General features: G+C 41.4%; 1 protein-coding gene across 1 annotated transcript in view; it reads right to left on the bottom strand.

Moving 5' to 3' along the window:
• The window catches only part of CFTR (CF transmembrane conductance regulator), a 202,120-nt gene that overhangs the window by 158,874 nt on the left and 25,978 nt on the right, over window positions 1-17,268 (bottom strand). The window contains exons 2-3 of the mRNA XM_070423784.1: window positions 3,015-3,125; window positions 144-252 (exon numbers count right to left, since the gene is read on the bottom strand). Of these exons, the coding sequence (XP_070279885.1) occupies window positions 144-252; window positions 3,015-3,125 (220 nt within the window). The remainder of the gene's footprint in view (window positions 1-143; window positions 253-3,014; window positions 3,126-17,268) is intronic.

The raw sequence follows: 17,268 nt of genomic DNA, 5'->3' as shown, positions 1-17,268 counted from the left end.
TTTTTACATTTTGTTATTTTTTGTTGAAACAATTCAGCATGAAGATATGATGTCAAAAAATTACAAACAGTCATATATGTCACTGGCTGAATTAGACCTAATAATTATTTTATCCATAATAAATGTAGAAATGACATCCTTACCCCTAAATATAATAAGATTCCATAGAACATAAATTTCCAGAAAAAGCATCGCCGGAGGGCATTAATGAGTTTGGGATTTTTCTTTGATGCCAGCTCTCTGTCCCATTCTCTGCAAAGGAATAAAATTGGGACCAATAAAGTGATTGACCAAATATTTGAATTGTTTTCTTTTTCTTAACACAGTTTTATTCACAAGTACATCCAAGAAGATAAACCAAGTGATTAAAGAGATGAAAATTTTGGAGACCTTCGAACACCAATGCTCAGTCAGATATTTGGCAGAATTCAATGCTCTACCATATATCAATTTTCAGAGAGTTGACCTCATAAAAAGGCAACATTATATTTATTAAAGAAAGGTTCTGGGCTTCTTAAAAGCAACACAAAAGCAACACAAATGTACATAAATTATGACTTGTGAATAGACATTACTATGCTTGTCTATTCACAGAAAAAAGATAAACAAGTATTTAGTTTTTTTCTCCTTCACCTCTTGATTTTTACCTGTTTAGAATTGTAGATTTTATATAATTTAACCATCAAATAAAAAACAAGATACGAAAGTCAAATGTATTTTTCTGTGGTTTAACATTAGAAAAACTTGTTAGACTCTGTTTTTAAATGTAGGGATAGGACACAAGTATCATCAAACTTAATTTTCAACTACCTAAAGTCATTCTAAAGTAAGACTTTGGAAGATCAGAACAGAATAAAATTCTGTATTTTCTAGTAGGAATATAAGTTAAATAGTCTGAAAATTATTGATACATAAATGTTTTTGTTTTCTTTTAAGTGCTATAGGTTCATCAGCTGACTATAATTATTTTAAGTTATGCCACTACTTTCTATTAGTAAAAGCTCCTCTTTCTCTTCCTAAGAGGGTAAAATGTGGTATCTCTAAATATTACCTTCACCTTCATTTTTAAACTGTAGAGATGAAAAGTTTCATGAACAACAGGCACGAACTAGATAAAAGCTTTGCATTTGATCAACGTCTATTCATGTAACTATCAATCTGCTACTATTACAGGTGGTTCTAAGCTACTCCAAAGAGAGAACACACGACTGAGATTTGTAGGCAAGCTTGGTAGTCTCTGTACATGAACAATGGCTTTCCCCAGAAGCCTACTATCTATAATGCCTAATTACCTTATTTTATCTCTCTATTTCTCTACCCTCTTCCCCACACACATGGAGCTTGCCTCCTATCCATATCATTCAGTGATTCAAAAGGTAAATATGGAGGCAGACACAGCTTTCCTCCAAAGAAAGCGTCAGATGGAAAAGCCAAAGAAATGGTTTCAAGGTGGGAAGAAATATTTAACACTAAAGTCATGTAGAAAAATGTCATTATATTTGACAATTAAGAGGCCTCTGGTAACCCCGATCAGTGTGGTTTTAGGAACATGGTAGACATGGGAATCATATTTTAGGGAGCTGAGTTGTAAATAAAAGGTGAAGAAGTGAAAATACCAGCAGAGCAGAGATATATTAGCTATGAAAGAAAAAGAAGAAAAAGAATGGGGGCAGTGACCTGGGAACTTTTTTTAATGGGTAGGACTTGAATAATTTGTAGCCCAAGAGAAGTTAGCAGATTTAGGAATTGGTCCTTTATCTTAAAAATGTGAATTTTCTCCTCCTACTGGCCTAGTTCTTTGATTAAAATAAAGAAAAATAAGGTTGAATATCTTTCTTTGCCTTAAAAATGTAAAAAAAAAAATGAAATGACTTTAATGACAATAAAGTAATCAAATTGTAAGCCTACTCAACTTTATTTTGGTACAGTAGTTAGTAGCAAATTTTCATTTTTATGATTTTTATTTTATTTTATTGCCAATTCCTTCTCCCTTTCATTTGGTATCAGACCCTGTGCTGCTGGCACAAGATCCCATCTAGCTCATTCATGGGTTGTGGTTGGTCCAAGGAGTGAGCATGTGACTCAAGAGTCTCTGAAATTTTTCACATTTGGTCAAGGAGAAAGGGCTCTGTTCCCTGTGGTTTATAAAGATATTAGCTAAGAGTTCTGAGAACTCACTGCATGGAGGAAGCTCCTCTGAGAACATAAAACCAACAGAAGGCATATACCATCAGCTGGTATTTCAGTCCCTCTTTCACTCAGTGCCTAAGGTTAGTTCTCCACCTGGGCCTTCAGACAGTTAGACTACAAAGCCAATAAAGTCCTTCTTTGTATTTACTTATGCTAGTTCGTTGGGTTTCTTTCTCTGGCATCCAAAGGGTTCTAATCAGTACTCTTAGGAAAAGGGACTTCTTGTAACGGGAGAAACTGTTCCTGGGGTGGCTGGGAGTGCAGACATTGGTTTTGCAATCCTGGCTCTGTCAATCATTAACTGGCAAATTACATCAACTCTCTGAGCCTCAGTTTGCTCTTCTGTAAGATGGAGATAATAATGCTTTCCTCCCACAGTGGCTGAGAGAGACACTATGGCTGATGGCCAGTACGTACTCAAAATCACGAAATTTTTATGTTTCTTTGCTATCCAATAGCCATTACCTTAAGATTTCATTTATACTCAAAATTTAAGATTTTGGAGGCAAATATACATACTTTCCTTCATATAGATGTTATTTCAGTCTTTAAAAAATCCATCTAATGTTCTTTAAAGACAGATAACTTCTCATATTTCTAATATGTGGAATATGTATTTTTCAGAAAAAAAAAAAATTTCTCAGGAGGATGTTTTCTTCCATCCTTTCACTGTTTAATTCTTAATTGATCCAAGCTTCAGAAAGAAAATAAGATGTTCCTGTTTTAAATATGCTATTTTACACATTTAACCCTCTAATATGTGTTCTCTAAGTAATTAATATTAATTACTCTCTCCAACTAATAAGCAATGTATATGAACATACCTTTCTAATATTTCAGAGAGATTGTCAGCAGAATCAGCTGAAGAGATTTGGTATATGTCTGACAACTCCAGGCGCTGTCTGTACCCTTTCCCCAAAATTGGTCCAGTCCAACTAAAATGAAAAGAAAGACAGAAACATTTACTTGATTTTGTCTCTAATACAGACTTGGAATCTGATATCAGTTCAAATCTTCTGGCATGTGGAGAAGGGTGAACACATACTATAAATATGAATAACGTAAGTCAACATATACATAAATACCAGGGCTTCATATCTTATGGGACACATCTGTATAAAACACCCAGTACCTATGAAATAATGTGACTGTTGCTATGTAAGAAAAGGATCAAGAATGATGGTAGAATCCTTCCTAGAGGGAAAAAAACCTGCTAAACATTTTGTATTAGAAGTATTCTTAAAACACACACAGATATTTAGAGTTTATAGCTTGCTATAATTGCTAAAGTCCAGTCTCTACCACTTCAAATATAAAATGATCTGTGGATAAGAAAGTAGACTCTCAATCAACACCCTTTAAACCTTACACATGTGTTACCATAGCACATGAAACTCAACAATGAGCTATTTAACGAATTGACTATATATAGCTGAAGGGTTAATGAGTAGTCTATATCAAATTGTTTAATTATCATGTCTGAATTATTACTTGAGGGTGGGGATCATAACTTTCTTACATTTTGTCTCCTTACCCTGAATCATAAATAACAATTTATGATTATTGAAACTAGTGAAGCTGGTATGGTAAATAATTAGGCAGGATACCCCATTATTTTCAAGCACATTGTCTCTAATTATCATGGATAAGGCAGAATAATCTTCACAGTGATAAGAAAATATAAAAAGAAGGAAGAGGAGGGAGAGGGAGGAAGAGAAATATAAAACAAAGAAATCATGAACAAAGAGAAATTCCTAAATGAAATTTGAGCATTGAGACTTTTCTTGAATGAAATTTCATTTACTGAAGAAAGGAAATGAACTTCCAAGTAGTGATCCCCAAACATGCTCTTTCCCTTAGCATCATTTTTTCCTTCAGAGATATCTAAAACTTTGTGTCATTGAGAATTTGGTAATGTATCAAAATGCATGTTAGCCCCCAAAATCAAACAGGTCCAGTTTTTTGCTTACAATTCCTTGATCTCCAGCTTCTTTAGTTGGCCCCTGCCTAAATTACTTATGTCTCTACAACGTGTCCTTCCTTTAAAGGTAACTGAATTAGGGCCCAGTGTGAAGGCTAAGTAATTTCATCAACCATTTCTTGCTAAAATATCAACGAGTGACAATGACTTATTATGTTACTTTTTTCCACTAACTTGCAATATTTGCATTCTTAACAAGAGCTTTAGCAAAAAGGATGATAATTAGTTTTTTGTCTTTATTGCCCTGTCTGATATATTGCTAATAATTCCTGGAGAACAATAAAAATAATTGGGAACCATTTGAATATTGCAATTAAAGTAGTACCATGACAATGCAATATCTGCAGTGACATGAAGACAGTGATGTCACACCCACCTGGTGCCATCCTAGTATCAAACATAAGCACTGGAAGTAACCTTGGAAATATAGGTGGCAGTTAGGCTGTGAAAAATTTGGGACAGCAACTTAGGATATAAACTCCATCATGTTGATTATGAGTCTTTGTAAACTTAAACCAAAAAGTGAAAAAGTGAAGCAAGTGTTTACTACTAAAAAATATATGTGCGCGCGCGCGCGTGTGTGTGTGTGTGTGTGTGTGTGTGTGTGTGTAGTACTTTCCAAGGAACTTTTACAAACATTAGCACATTTTGATTTTAACTTTAAAATCTTGTTACGTAGCCTGGCCATTTATAATCATTAATATAATTTAATATTTCATGGCAGGTTCACCATAGTAAACCTATATTTGTATTCTGAAATAGAAACCAGTTAACTGAAATTACAAGAAATAAAATAACTTTGGCAATTTCCAGGGTTATCTTAGCAAAAGAATTTATTCTGTGCAGTTAAGCCAGTACAATTGAATAAAATTTCTATCATATCAAGAAGTTTCCCATGCCTACCTCAAGCCCGTAAAACTTTGTGTCATTGAGAATTTGGTAATGTATCAAAATGCATGTTAGCCCCCAAAATCAAACAGGTCCAGTTTTTTGCTTACAATTCCTTGATCTCCAGCTTCTTTAGTTGGCCCCTGCCTAAATTACTTATGTCTCCACAACGTGTCCTTCCTTTAAAGGTAACTGAATTAGGGCTTTGAATTTGAGCATTAGAAATATAAAAACAAAAACAAAAATTCCCAGATATCTACAATTAGGTATTTTATAAAATATTAGCTACTGTAAAACTCCAGCTACCACTTCTCTTGAATAATCCTGAGTAGGTTACACATACTTGGATAGAATTTAGGAATGTCCAGTCAGGATTTCTACCTCAGTATTTCTTCCATTAGAAATGAATGCATGCCTTGGTTGGATAGCTCAGTTGGTTAGAATATCATCCTGATATGCTAAGGTTGTGGGTTCGATCCCCAGTCAGGACACATACGTGAAACAACCAATAAATGCATAAATAAACTGAACAACAAATTGATGTTTCTATCTCTCTCTTTCTCTCCCTATCTCCTCTCTCTAAAAGTCAATTTAAAAATAAAAATAAATTTTAAAAAATTTGTTTTAAGTCCAGGTGTTTCATGAAGCAAAGCAAGTACACCTAAAATAACCAAAAGCAATAAATCTTATTCCTCCTCCTCCTCCTCAAATTTGTTCCACCATCTCTTCCTCTCACTTCAAATTGATCTTGTCATCCTCCTTCATTCATAAGCAGTCATTATATATTGATAATGAACTTATGTACTCATCTACTTAGAAACTGTCAGTTTCTAAAGTTCTGCTATTTCTAACAGAAACTAGCTAATCATTAATTATGAGGTAGTAGTCAGAGATCCCTAAGATATACAGTGTTTTATAATTTATCAGTTTCAAACTGACTTTTAAAAAAAGTCTAGTGCCCCAGGTACACTATTCTGTTTACTTAACTGAAAGGCTTCAGGTTTTGTTGAAGAAAAATGTTATCATTTCATTTTTAAAAGACACACACACACACAGAGATACAACTATATTTAATTAGTTTCATTTCTTAGGACAAAACTTCCAATTTTTGTATAGAATGATTTGTAATTCCTTATAATAAAAATAAATTTCCACTTCTAGCCATTATTAAAGCCTTCATTTTCACAGAATCTATCCCCTTAAAACTCTATAAGTAAAGCTTATAATCATTTTTCCATTTGACATTTAGTTTTCATTAATCCAACAGAGGTATCTGACATTTTCATCTGTAGAATTTAAGATGAAGGTCAGGTATCATAAGTTTAGTTCAAAATAATTTTGTTTGTATAAAACAATCAGGTTTCTACAGTATTTAACATTTCTTGTTATTTAACTAGCCAAAAAATAAAATAAAATAGCAAATTCAAACCACTGATTGCATGACACAAATACCAACAAATTCATGCACTCAAAAATAAGTCTTTTTCCTTTTTGCATGAAATAATAAATACTTGAGGAACTAAGCAGAAATTACCCTACACTAATTTATGTAGACAAATTTAAAACACCAGAGGTTTTCTCATCACCTGAGATATTTGTCATTTAAGTAGCCAAAAAAAAAAAAAATCTGGATAATCTTAACTAAAGCAAATGTTGAAGTTCAGGCAGAGGAAAGAAGGAGAAGCATTAGAACAAAATCTGGTAATAAATCTAACCCCTGCAGCATAGCTCTCCCACTTTGCTTTAGTTATGTAGATAAGTGGCTATGATGGGGAAAATTTGCTTGACCAGAAGTCATCTCATTTCTATAAAGATTTTTAAAAACCTCACAAATAACACTTCAAATGTCACAGTTGTTTTATTAACTTAGATTCGATGTTACCTTACAGTCAGATGTGTTTTTCTCAATGAATTTTAGTGAAAATAAAACCTTGTAGGCTTCAAGAATGCACCTGGAAGTCACATCATTGGAGTCAGGGTCAGGCTGGTGAGTTCCTGTTCTCTGTTTCCACAACGTATTTACACAGTGTTTGCCGCTTATCCATAAAATGGTGAGTTTATAAGCAATAACCACTTCAGTGTGCTCGATCACCTTTAGGAAATACATGCTTGCTAAGGATCAGCCTTTTTTTCTTTGTTTGTTTGTTTAAGAGTTAATTACTTATGAGACTCTAATGTACCAAGAGAATCATAGCTCATTTTTTCTCTCTGGATGAAGTAAACAGTAAAGTAAATGTAGTCAATAAATTGCAGAAGACCTGGAAATAATTATTTCCTCCTCAGCAAAAGACCACAAAACAATTCTGAAAAATCTCCTGGAGACCCAGCATTTAAAACCATACAGGCATCCTAATGTAAATCAATTTAACTTCATGCTTAATGAATCCAAACATTAAATAGAAAATCTATCTGCCCACTTGATGAAATGCTTCTATTATAAATGTATTAAAAATGTAAACACATTAAGCAAATGTCCGGAAAGATATTTTTTTTATGCTTATCTATATTTTCTAATATTTTAACAATGAGCATGTATAACTTTGGAAACAAGGGGGAAGTTCTTATTTAAAGAACAAGGTACATATAATTATAGTTCATTACCTGCTAAAGCTATCCATGAACCTAAACCTTGTGTTCAAATATGTCCTAATTCCATTTTTCTCATGTAATGCTCAGTATCAATAATAATTTCCCATAATATCCCTTTTTTTCTTTCTCACTATGATTGCCTGAGGTAACACTTCATCTTAAAGACCACAAAGTCCCAGTCACTTGAGTCCTACTACAAATCAGTTACTGAAAAAACTAGTGATTTTTGTTGTTGTGAATCCTCACCGGAGGATATTTTTTCCATTGATTTTTAGAGAGGGTGAAAAGGAAGGAGGGAGGGAGAGAGACAGAGAAACAGAGAGAGAAGAGACACATCGATTGGTTGCCTCCCACACATGCCCCAACCAGCGCCAGGGATCAAATCTGCAACCCAGGTAGGTGCCCTTGACTGGGAATCGAAACCACAACTTTTCAGTGCATGGGCCTACACTCTAAATCTGAACAACACGGGCCAGTGTGGGAAAACTAGCGATTTTAAGAAAAAAAGACAACCTGAGTTTTTAATCCTATCTCTTTCATTTCCCAGCCATGTGACCTTGAAAACACTCTTCTTAAGATCTCTCAGAGAAACTAACAACATTTATCATTGCAACAACAACAAAAATAAGATACCTAGGAATAAACTTAACCAAGGAGGTAAAAGACCTGTAAAAACTATAGTACATTGTAAAAAAGGAATTAAGGAAGACACAAACAAATAGAAGCATATACCATGTTCATGGATTGAAAGAATTAATATAATTAAAATGTCTATACTACCCAAAGCAATCTACAGATTCAATGCAATCCCAAATAAAATACCAATGGCATACTTCACAGAGCTATAACAAATATTCCAAAAACTTATATAGAACCATAAAAGACCCCGAATAGTTGCAGCAATCTTGAGAAGAAGAATGAAGTAGGAGGGATCACCATACCAGATATCAAACTATACTACAAAGCTATTATAACCAAAACAGCCTGGTATTGGCACAAGAACAGGCATATAGACCAATGGATCAGAACAGAGACCCCAAAAATTGACGCACACCATTACAGTCAATTATATTTGACAAAGGAGGCAAGAACATACAATGGAGTGAAGACAGTCTCTTCAATAAATAGTGCTGGGAAAACTGGACAGACACATGCAAAAAGATGAAATTAGACCACCAACTTACACCATACACAAGAATAAATTCAAAGTGGATAAAAGACTAAACTGAAGGCATGAAACCATAAAAATCTTAGAAGAAAACACAGGCAGTAAAATATCGGACATCTCACGTAGCAATATGTTTACAGCTACATCTCCTAGGGCAAAGGAAACTAAGAAGAAAATAAACAAATGGGACTACATCAAAATAAAAAGCTTCTGCACAGCAAAACCACCATCAAATTGAAAAGGGAACCCACTGAATGGAAGAACATATTCGCCAATGTTATATCTGATAAGAGGTTAATATCCAAAATATATAAAGTACTCATACAACTCAACAAAAGACAAACAATCCAATTAAAAACCGGACAGAAGACCTGAATAGGGGGTTGGGGGGACGAGAAGAGATAAACCAAATAATCTATATACTTATATGCATAGTCCATTGACACGGGCAATAGATTAGTAAAGACCTGGGGCAGGGGTGGGGGTGGATAGGGGCTGGGAGAATGGGGAGGAAGGGGCGGGGGGAATGGGTGATATCTGTAATATTATCAATAATTACAAAATTTACTTTAAAATGAAAAAAAAGATCTCTCAGCTGCAGCTCTTACTGGTAATAACTATCATGACTACTGTACCTGGTTTTCATGGAGGCCAAATTCAATGTTGTCTATAAAACATTACAACTGTATATCACTGCAAATATCTTCCCATAAACTACTTGGTTTCAGTTTTACTTTCAGAGCACTAGAGTTTACTATTATTGGGATTATAACAACAATAATAGCTAATACTAGAGTATTAATTACCACAGCCCTGCAAAATTCTTAAGTATTTCACATACATTATTTCATCCAATCTCCACAATAATTCAAGAAGTAATTCCTATTATTATCTCTACCTAACAGGTGAGCAACTAAGGCTGAGGGAGTTTAATAATTTGTCCAGGGCAGAGCTGGAATTAAAACCAGACTGTGATGCCAAAGCCTATACTTGTATTACATTTTTCATATTAGGACTAATTTTTTAAAAAATAGTGTACACTTAGATATAACAACAAAAGCACAAGCAGCAATAGGGGGTAAGGGACCAGATAAATTGAGCATTATAAAAATTTAAAACTTTTAAGCTTCAAAGGACATGAAAAAAGTGGAAAAATAACTAAAAGAATGGGAGACATTTTTGAAAAGAATACATCTGATAACTTGTATCTAGAATATATAGGATATCCACAAAAATATGTACATACTTTGAATAATTATTAATTCCAATGTTTCGTTCTTTTCAGGTTTAACCCATTGGAATTAATAATTATTCAAAGTGTGCACCCTGTATAAGAGACTCATAATTCAATAACAAAAAGACAACCCAATTTAAAAATAGGTTAAGAGTCTGAATATACATTTCTCCAAAGAAGAAGATAAACAAACACCTAATAAGAACATGGAAGGATGCTAAAACACCATTAGCCATCAGGAAAATGCAAATCAAAACCATGATTAAATACCACTTCACACCTACTAGGGTGGCTATAATAAAAAAGGATAGACAATAATGTATGGAAAAATTGGAACCCTCATCCCTGCTGGTGGAAATGTAAAATGTACAGCCACTTTGGAAAACAGTCTGAAAGTTCCTCAAAATTTAAACATAAAGTTACCATAAGACCCTGCAATTCTACTCCTCGGCATATGCCCAAAATGAAAATGTATGCCCACACAAAAACTTGTATATAAATATTCATAGCAGCATTTTTATAATAGTAAAAAAAGTAGAAACAACTCAAGTATCTACAACTACTGAATGAATACATATATATTCCTACAAACAGAATATTATCTACACTAATAATAGACAAACATGGTAATTGACTGTACCTTCGCTAAGCTTCCCATTGGCTAATCAGAGCAATATGCAAATTAACTGCCAACAAAGATGGCGGTTAACCGCCAACAACGATGGCGGTTAATTTGCATATGTAGGCGCAATGCTGGGAGGTGAAAAGGGAAAGACGGAAGAAGCCGCCTGCCGCTGACGGTGATTGGAATCCCAGGCAGCAGCCAAGAGCCAGGTGGCAGGGCAAAGGTGGCCCTGGGGGCCACATTTGCCCGGCCCCCGGCCCGTGATCGGAGAACCAGACTGCCTTTGTCCACTCCCCGGCCAGTGATTGAAGAAGTCGGGCGGGGCAGGGAAGAGGCAGACGCCAGCAGCTGCCTCTTCCCTGCCCCGCCCGGCTTCTCCTATCAGGGATCAGTGATCAGAGACGACCCAGAGGCTGGGTTGCATCACCACCCGGGGACCCGATCCTGTCCCAAGTCGGGAAGCGGGAGGCAGCTCTTCACCTGGAGGCTTAAGCCCAAGGTGGGAGGCACCATTTTCTGTACCGAAAGGCAGGAGGCGTGGCTAAGCACAAGGCAGCGCCATGTTTGCCTATGGAGAGGGGACATGGCCCAGAGCAGGGCAGCGCTACGTCCGGAGAGACTGGTGGTGAGGCCGGGTGTTCGCCTCAGGATGCGAGCGGCGGGAGAAGAGCGCAAGATAGAGGAGGTGCGGCTTCAGGCAAGTGATGGAAAAGGGCAGGTTGCCCAGCCGCGATGCTGTTCCGAGCTTCCCGGCCCAGGTTTTCAAATGTAAATATTACTTCAGATGTTGTAGTTGCACAGTTTATTCCCTTCCCCTCATCTTGGCTGTTAAAGTCATGCCCACCCCCTGGGCAGCCAGGCCTCACGTTCATGGCACAGACGAGGTTTGGTTCTGGGGTCACCCCTTAGATTTTAAGCGGCTGCTACACTTGGTGGATAGGAAGAGTGGGACTTTAGCCCTGAAAAGACAGAAGGCTTAGGGCAGACGGTTCCCTCGAGGGCTCAGCCCACTTTCGAGCCGTAGGCACAGGGAACGTCCAGGGCAGCCCCCGGAGCAGGCATCCCTCTGAGCTCGGACGAGGCCATTTTGCAGCCTCCCCTTCCTCCATCCCAGGTGGTGGGGGCCGTGAGTGCCTCGAGGCTGCTCCCTGGAAGCCATTCTCCCTTCAGCCTGTAGCTGTAAAACAGCACATGTGGAGAATCTTTTTTGTGCCTCATGTTAAAAAGTTTAAAAAAAAAAAAAGTGCATAACTCCTCACTGTGTTCATTTGTAAAAAAAAAAAAAAATGCTCTTAAGACCCGGGGCGGCGAGGCAGCCCAGCCCCAAAGAAAATATATGCAAAACCCATGGACACAGACAACAGTATGGTGATGGCCAGAGAGAAGTGGGGGGCAAGAGCTGGGTAGAGGGGGCAAAAGCGGGGAAATAGGGACATCCTATATAATAATAATAATAAAGGCTAATATGCACATTGACTGAATGGCAGAATGACCGGTTGCTATGATGCGCACTGGCCACCAGGGGGCAGACGCTCAATGCAGGAGCTGCCCCCTGGTGGTCAGTGCACTTCCATATGGGGAGTGCCACTCAGCCAGAAGCTGGCTCATGGCTGGCCAGTGCAGTGGTGGTGGCAGGAGCCTCTCCCACCTCCGTAGCAGCACTAAGAATGTCCAACTAACGGTTTAGACCTGATCCTTTGGGGGCCTAAGCCTTTAGTTGGACATCCCCCGAGGGCTCCCTGGCTGCCAGAAGGATGTCTGACTTGATCCCCCGGGGAGTGGGCCTAAGTCGACAGGTGGACATCCCCTAAGGGGTCCTGGACTGTGAATGGGCGCAGGCCGGGCTGAGGGGACCCCCCCCCCCGAATGCACAAATTTCTGTGCACTGGACCTCTAGTCTATATATCCTATCTAATAAAAGAGAAACATGGTAATTAGCCGTACCTCCGCTACCCTTCCCATTGGCAAATCAGGGAGATATGCAAATTAACTGCCTGGCAAGATGGCGGCCGGCAGCCAGGCACTGAAGCGAACAGGAGGCTTGCTTGCTCCAGTGACAGAGGAAGCGAACGTTGCCCGCCTGCTGCTGCCGGCCTCTGAGCTTGCAGTTTGAAACATTGTTACAAATATAGAAGCTAAACAAAACCCCAGAAACCTGCTTTCAGCCAGCTGGGATCTCAGAGCTGGAGTTGAAACATTGTTTCGATTATAGAACCCAAACAAACCAGATACCTACTTTCAGCAGCCGAGCCCTCAGAGCTGGAGCCAAGCCTCAGAGCTACAGCTGGACCAGAATAAAAAGAAAAAAAAGAAAAAAAGGAGTGGTTGGGAGCTTCAGTCACCCGCCAGCCTGAAAATGGCCCTCAGCCCCTCACTTAGACTGGCCAGGCACCCCTGAAGGGGGTGTGACCAGCTGCAAACAGCCATCAGTCCCTCACCCATGCTGGCCAGGCACCCAAGCGGGACCCCCACCCAGATCCAGGACACCCTCCAGGGCAAACCAGCCAGCCCCCACCCGTGCACCAGGCCTCTATCCTATATAGTAAAAGGGTAACATGCCTCCCAGCACCGGGATCAGCAGAGCCTCGAGGCCTCCCGGCACCGGGATCAGTGTGACAGGGGGCAGCGCCCAAACCCCCTGATCGCCCTGTGGCTCTGTGTGTGATAGGGGGCGGGGCCACAATCTCCCTATCTGCCCTGCTCTGTTTGTGAAAGGGAAAGGCGCCCCAACCCCCTGATCAGCCCTGCTCTGTGCCTGATAGAGGGCGGCGTCCCAAACCCCCCCCACCCCCCCCACGGGCCCTGCTCTGTGTGTGACGGGGTAGAGCCATTACCTCCCCATCGGCCCTGCCCTGAGTGTGACAGGGTGCAGCGCCCCAACCCCCTGATCTGCCCTGCTCTGTGTGTGACAAGGGGCGGTGCCCCAACTCCCCTATCAGCCCTACTCTGTGAGTGACAGGGGGGAGCTCCCCAACCCCCTGATCGACCCTGCTCTGTGTGTGACAGGGTGCGGCGCCCCAACTCCCCCCCCCCCCCCACGGGCCCTGCTCTGTGTGTGACGGGGTAGAGCCATAACCTCCCCATCAGACCTGCCCTGAGTGTGACAGGGTGCAGCGCCCCAACCCCCTGATCTGCCCTGCTCTGTGTGTGACAAGGGGCGGTGCCCCAACTCCCCTATCAGCCCTACTCTGTGAGTGACAGGGGGGAGCTCCCCAACCCCCTGATCGACCCTGCTCTGTGCGTGACAGGGTATGGAGCCCAACGCCCCTGATGGGCCCTGCTCTGTGAATGACAGGGGGCAGCACCCCAACCCCCTGATTGGCCCTGCTCTGTGAGTGACAGGGGGTGGCGCCGCAATCTCCCCATCAACCCTGCCTTGAGTGTGACAGGGGGCGGTGCCCCAACCCCCCAATCGACCCTACCCTGTCCATGACTGAGGGTGGCATCGCAACCTCCCGATCCGCCCTGCTCTGTGCATGACAGGAGGCGGCACCCCAACTCCCCAATCGGCCCTGCTCTGAGCCTGACCAGGGGCTGCACCTAGGGATTGGGCGTGCCCTCTGCCACCCAGGAGCAGGCCTAAGCCAGCAGGTCGTTATCTCCCGAGGAATCCCAGACTGGGAAAGGGCATAGGCTGGGCTGAGGGACTCCCCCTTCTCCCCCCGAGTGCACAAATTTTTGTGCACCAGGCCTCTAGTATATATATAAAAGCCTACACAACCGTTAAGATGGAACGACTGGTCGCTATGATGCACACTGACTACCAGGGGGCAGACGCTCAACACAGGAGCTGCCCCTAGCCTGCAGGCGCTGATCACCTGATCGGGGTTGGGCCTCCGGGCTGGGACAGGGAACCAGGGGTGGGTGGCGGCAGAGGTGACCCCTTTCCTAGGAGGGCCGAGGGCCAGCTCCCTCTTTGGTGCCAGCAGCCAACCCCTTGGGTCCCTACCCCTCTCCACCCAGCCAGCAGGTCCCAATAGCTCGATTGGGGCCTGCTGGCCAACCTCCCAGTCCCTCCCCCCGGCCAGGCCCCAGGCTGGGACAGGGAACTGGGGATGGGTGGCACTGGATGTGGGCGGCGAGGGAAGGAGGGGGGAGGCAGGAATGTAGGGAACCTGATCGGCCCTAATCGCCAGCCAGGTCTAGGGACCACACCAGTGCACGAATTTCATGCACCAGGCCTCTAGTTTAGTGATAAGAAGGAATGATGTACAAGTTCATCCCATAACACGGATGAATCTTGAAAACATGAAAGAAGCCAGTCACAAAAGACCACACTGTTCCATTTATATAAAATATTCAGAATAGGCTAATCTATAGAGACAGAAAGTAGATTAGTATTTGCCCAGGACAGGGGAAGGAGAGGGAATGGGGAATGATTGGGTATAAGCATGGAGTTTTTTTGGGGGGGGTGATAAAGTGTTCTAAAATTGATTGCACAGACAGTTACACATCTCTATGAATATATTAAAAACCATTTAATTGTATACTTTAAAAGGGTGAATTTTTTGGTATGTGAGTTATACCTCAGCAAAAACAATAAGAAGGCTTGTGGTCAAGATGGTAGCGTAGGGAAATGTAGTAATTGCATTCTCCCACATCCACATCAGTATTACCACTAAACTACAGAACCACCATCATTCAGAACCACCTGAAATCTAGCTGAACAGAAGTCTTACAACAGGATATAAAGAAGAAACCTCATCAGCACTTGTGGGAGGTGCTTAGACACAGAACAGCTGGTTCCACACACATGTGGGACATTTAAAAATCAGGAGATATATATCACCTGCAGACATCTTCTGTGAGAAGCAAGGGGTGCCCAATCCCACACCAGACCCCCCAGCCCAGGGTTCTAGTGCTGGGACGAGAAGTCCCCATAACTTCTGGCTGCAAACACCAGCAGGGATTGTGGCTGAGTGAGCCAGATAGCTCCTGGTTCTCAGGCATTCCTTTTAAAGGGCCAGCACACAGACTTACTCATTCTGGGCTCCAGCGCAGGGGCAGAAGCTTGAAAGAATTAAATTGTCAGGCTGGAGGGGCAACTTTCTCTCAGGTGGGAGTGCTGGTAGAGGCCATTGTTCCTTTGCTGAGCCCACCCTCCACAGAGTTGGCAGGTAGGCACCATATCCGAGTATCCATCAGCCTGGCTCACACTGTGTGCCCTGTCCTGTTGATTCCCTGTGACCCTGCCCCACCAACTTTTGGGTCTACCCAAGCCATTTCCAGTGGCTCTTCCATACAAATGACCTGTCTTGGCTCATGCTGCTCACTTTCCTAAAATCTCTCAAAGGTTCACAAATCCCAAGCAAGCAGCAGCTGGCCTCAGCATGCTCCATAGCTCTTGCTAAGTGGCCCTAGGCCCAGCATAGTGGCAGCCAGCATTAGTTTGCAGCTTGACTTCTCCTGGGCTCCTCCAAACCCAGCACAAGCATCAGTCATCAGCATACTGCTTCGTAGCTCATGTCAAGTAGCCCTGGGCAGGGATCGGGAAGTAGTTGACCTTGGCCTGCACCTCCTGGGAGGCCCCCAAGCCAGCACACCCTGTGGACAGCTTTCAGACCACGCTGAAGCACTATCCAATTACCTCCACAATTGACACACTCAAGAGGCAGACTCAGCAGGCACCAAAGCTCCACTGAAGCAAGTCTTGCTCCATGGGCCCCTGCACTGCAGATTCTCTGCTGTGGTTGCCAGTCCATGCAGTTGATCGGCCTGAGGGTAAATCTCTCCCATTGAGGTGCCAATAGAAATCAAGGCTCAACCACAATTGGAGGGTCCACACAATTCACCAGGAGATTCACCTGGAACACCCAGCTCCGGTGACTCTGGACACTTGTACCACTGGGCCCTACAGGACACTTACTGCATAAGGCTACTCTACCAAGAATAGGAGACGTAACAACTTTACCTAATATATAGAAACATGCCCAGGAAGGCAGCCAATATGAGGAGGCAAAGAAACATGTCTCAAATGAAAGAACAAAACTCCAGATAAAGAACTAAATAAAATGGAGACAAGCAATCCACCAGATGCAGAGTTCAAAACAATGGTTATAAGGATGCTTAGTGAACTTAGGGGAAGAGTAGATGAACTTAGGGAGAACTTCAACAAAGAGATAGGAAACATTAAAATGGAGAAAGAAAACATTAAAAAAAAAACAGTCAGAAAGAAAGAATTCAGTCACTGAAATGAAGAGTTCATTACAGGAAATCAACAATAAAGTACACGAAGCAGAGGGTCAAACCAGCAATATGAAAGATAAAGAAGCAGAAAACATTCAAACAGAATAGCAAAAAGAAAAAATAATCTAAAAAAGTGAAGCTAATATAAGGAGCCTTTGGGACAACTTCAAGCATACCAACATTCACATCACGGGGATGTGGGAAGAAGAAAAGAGAGAGAACAAAACATTGAAAACCTATTTGAAAAAATAATGACTGAAAACTCCCGAACCTGGTGAGGGAAATAAACATACAAGTCCAGGAAGCACAGAGTCTCAAACATGATGAACCCAAAGAGACCCACACCAACACCCATCATAATTAAAATGCCAAAGGTTAGAGACAAAGAGAAAAGCAATTACTTACAC

This window comes from Myotis yumanensis, unplaced genomic scaffold (genome assembly GCF_028538775.1).
Source record: "Myotis yumanensis isolate MYYU_CA2020_CCGP unplaced genomic scaffold, mMyoYum1.0.hap1 SCAF_9, whole genome shotgun sequence".
Classification (NCBI taxonomy): Eukaryota; Metazoa; Chordata; class Mammalia; order Chiroptera; family Vespertilionidae; genus Myotis; species Myotis yumanensis.
Note: the sequence above shows the minus strand (reverse complement) of the source record. Positions and strands in the feature narration are given on the sequence as shown.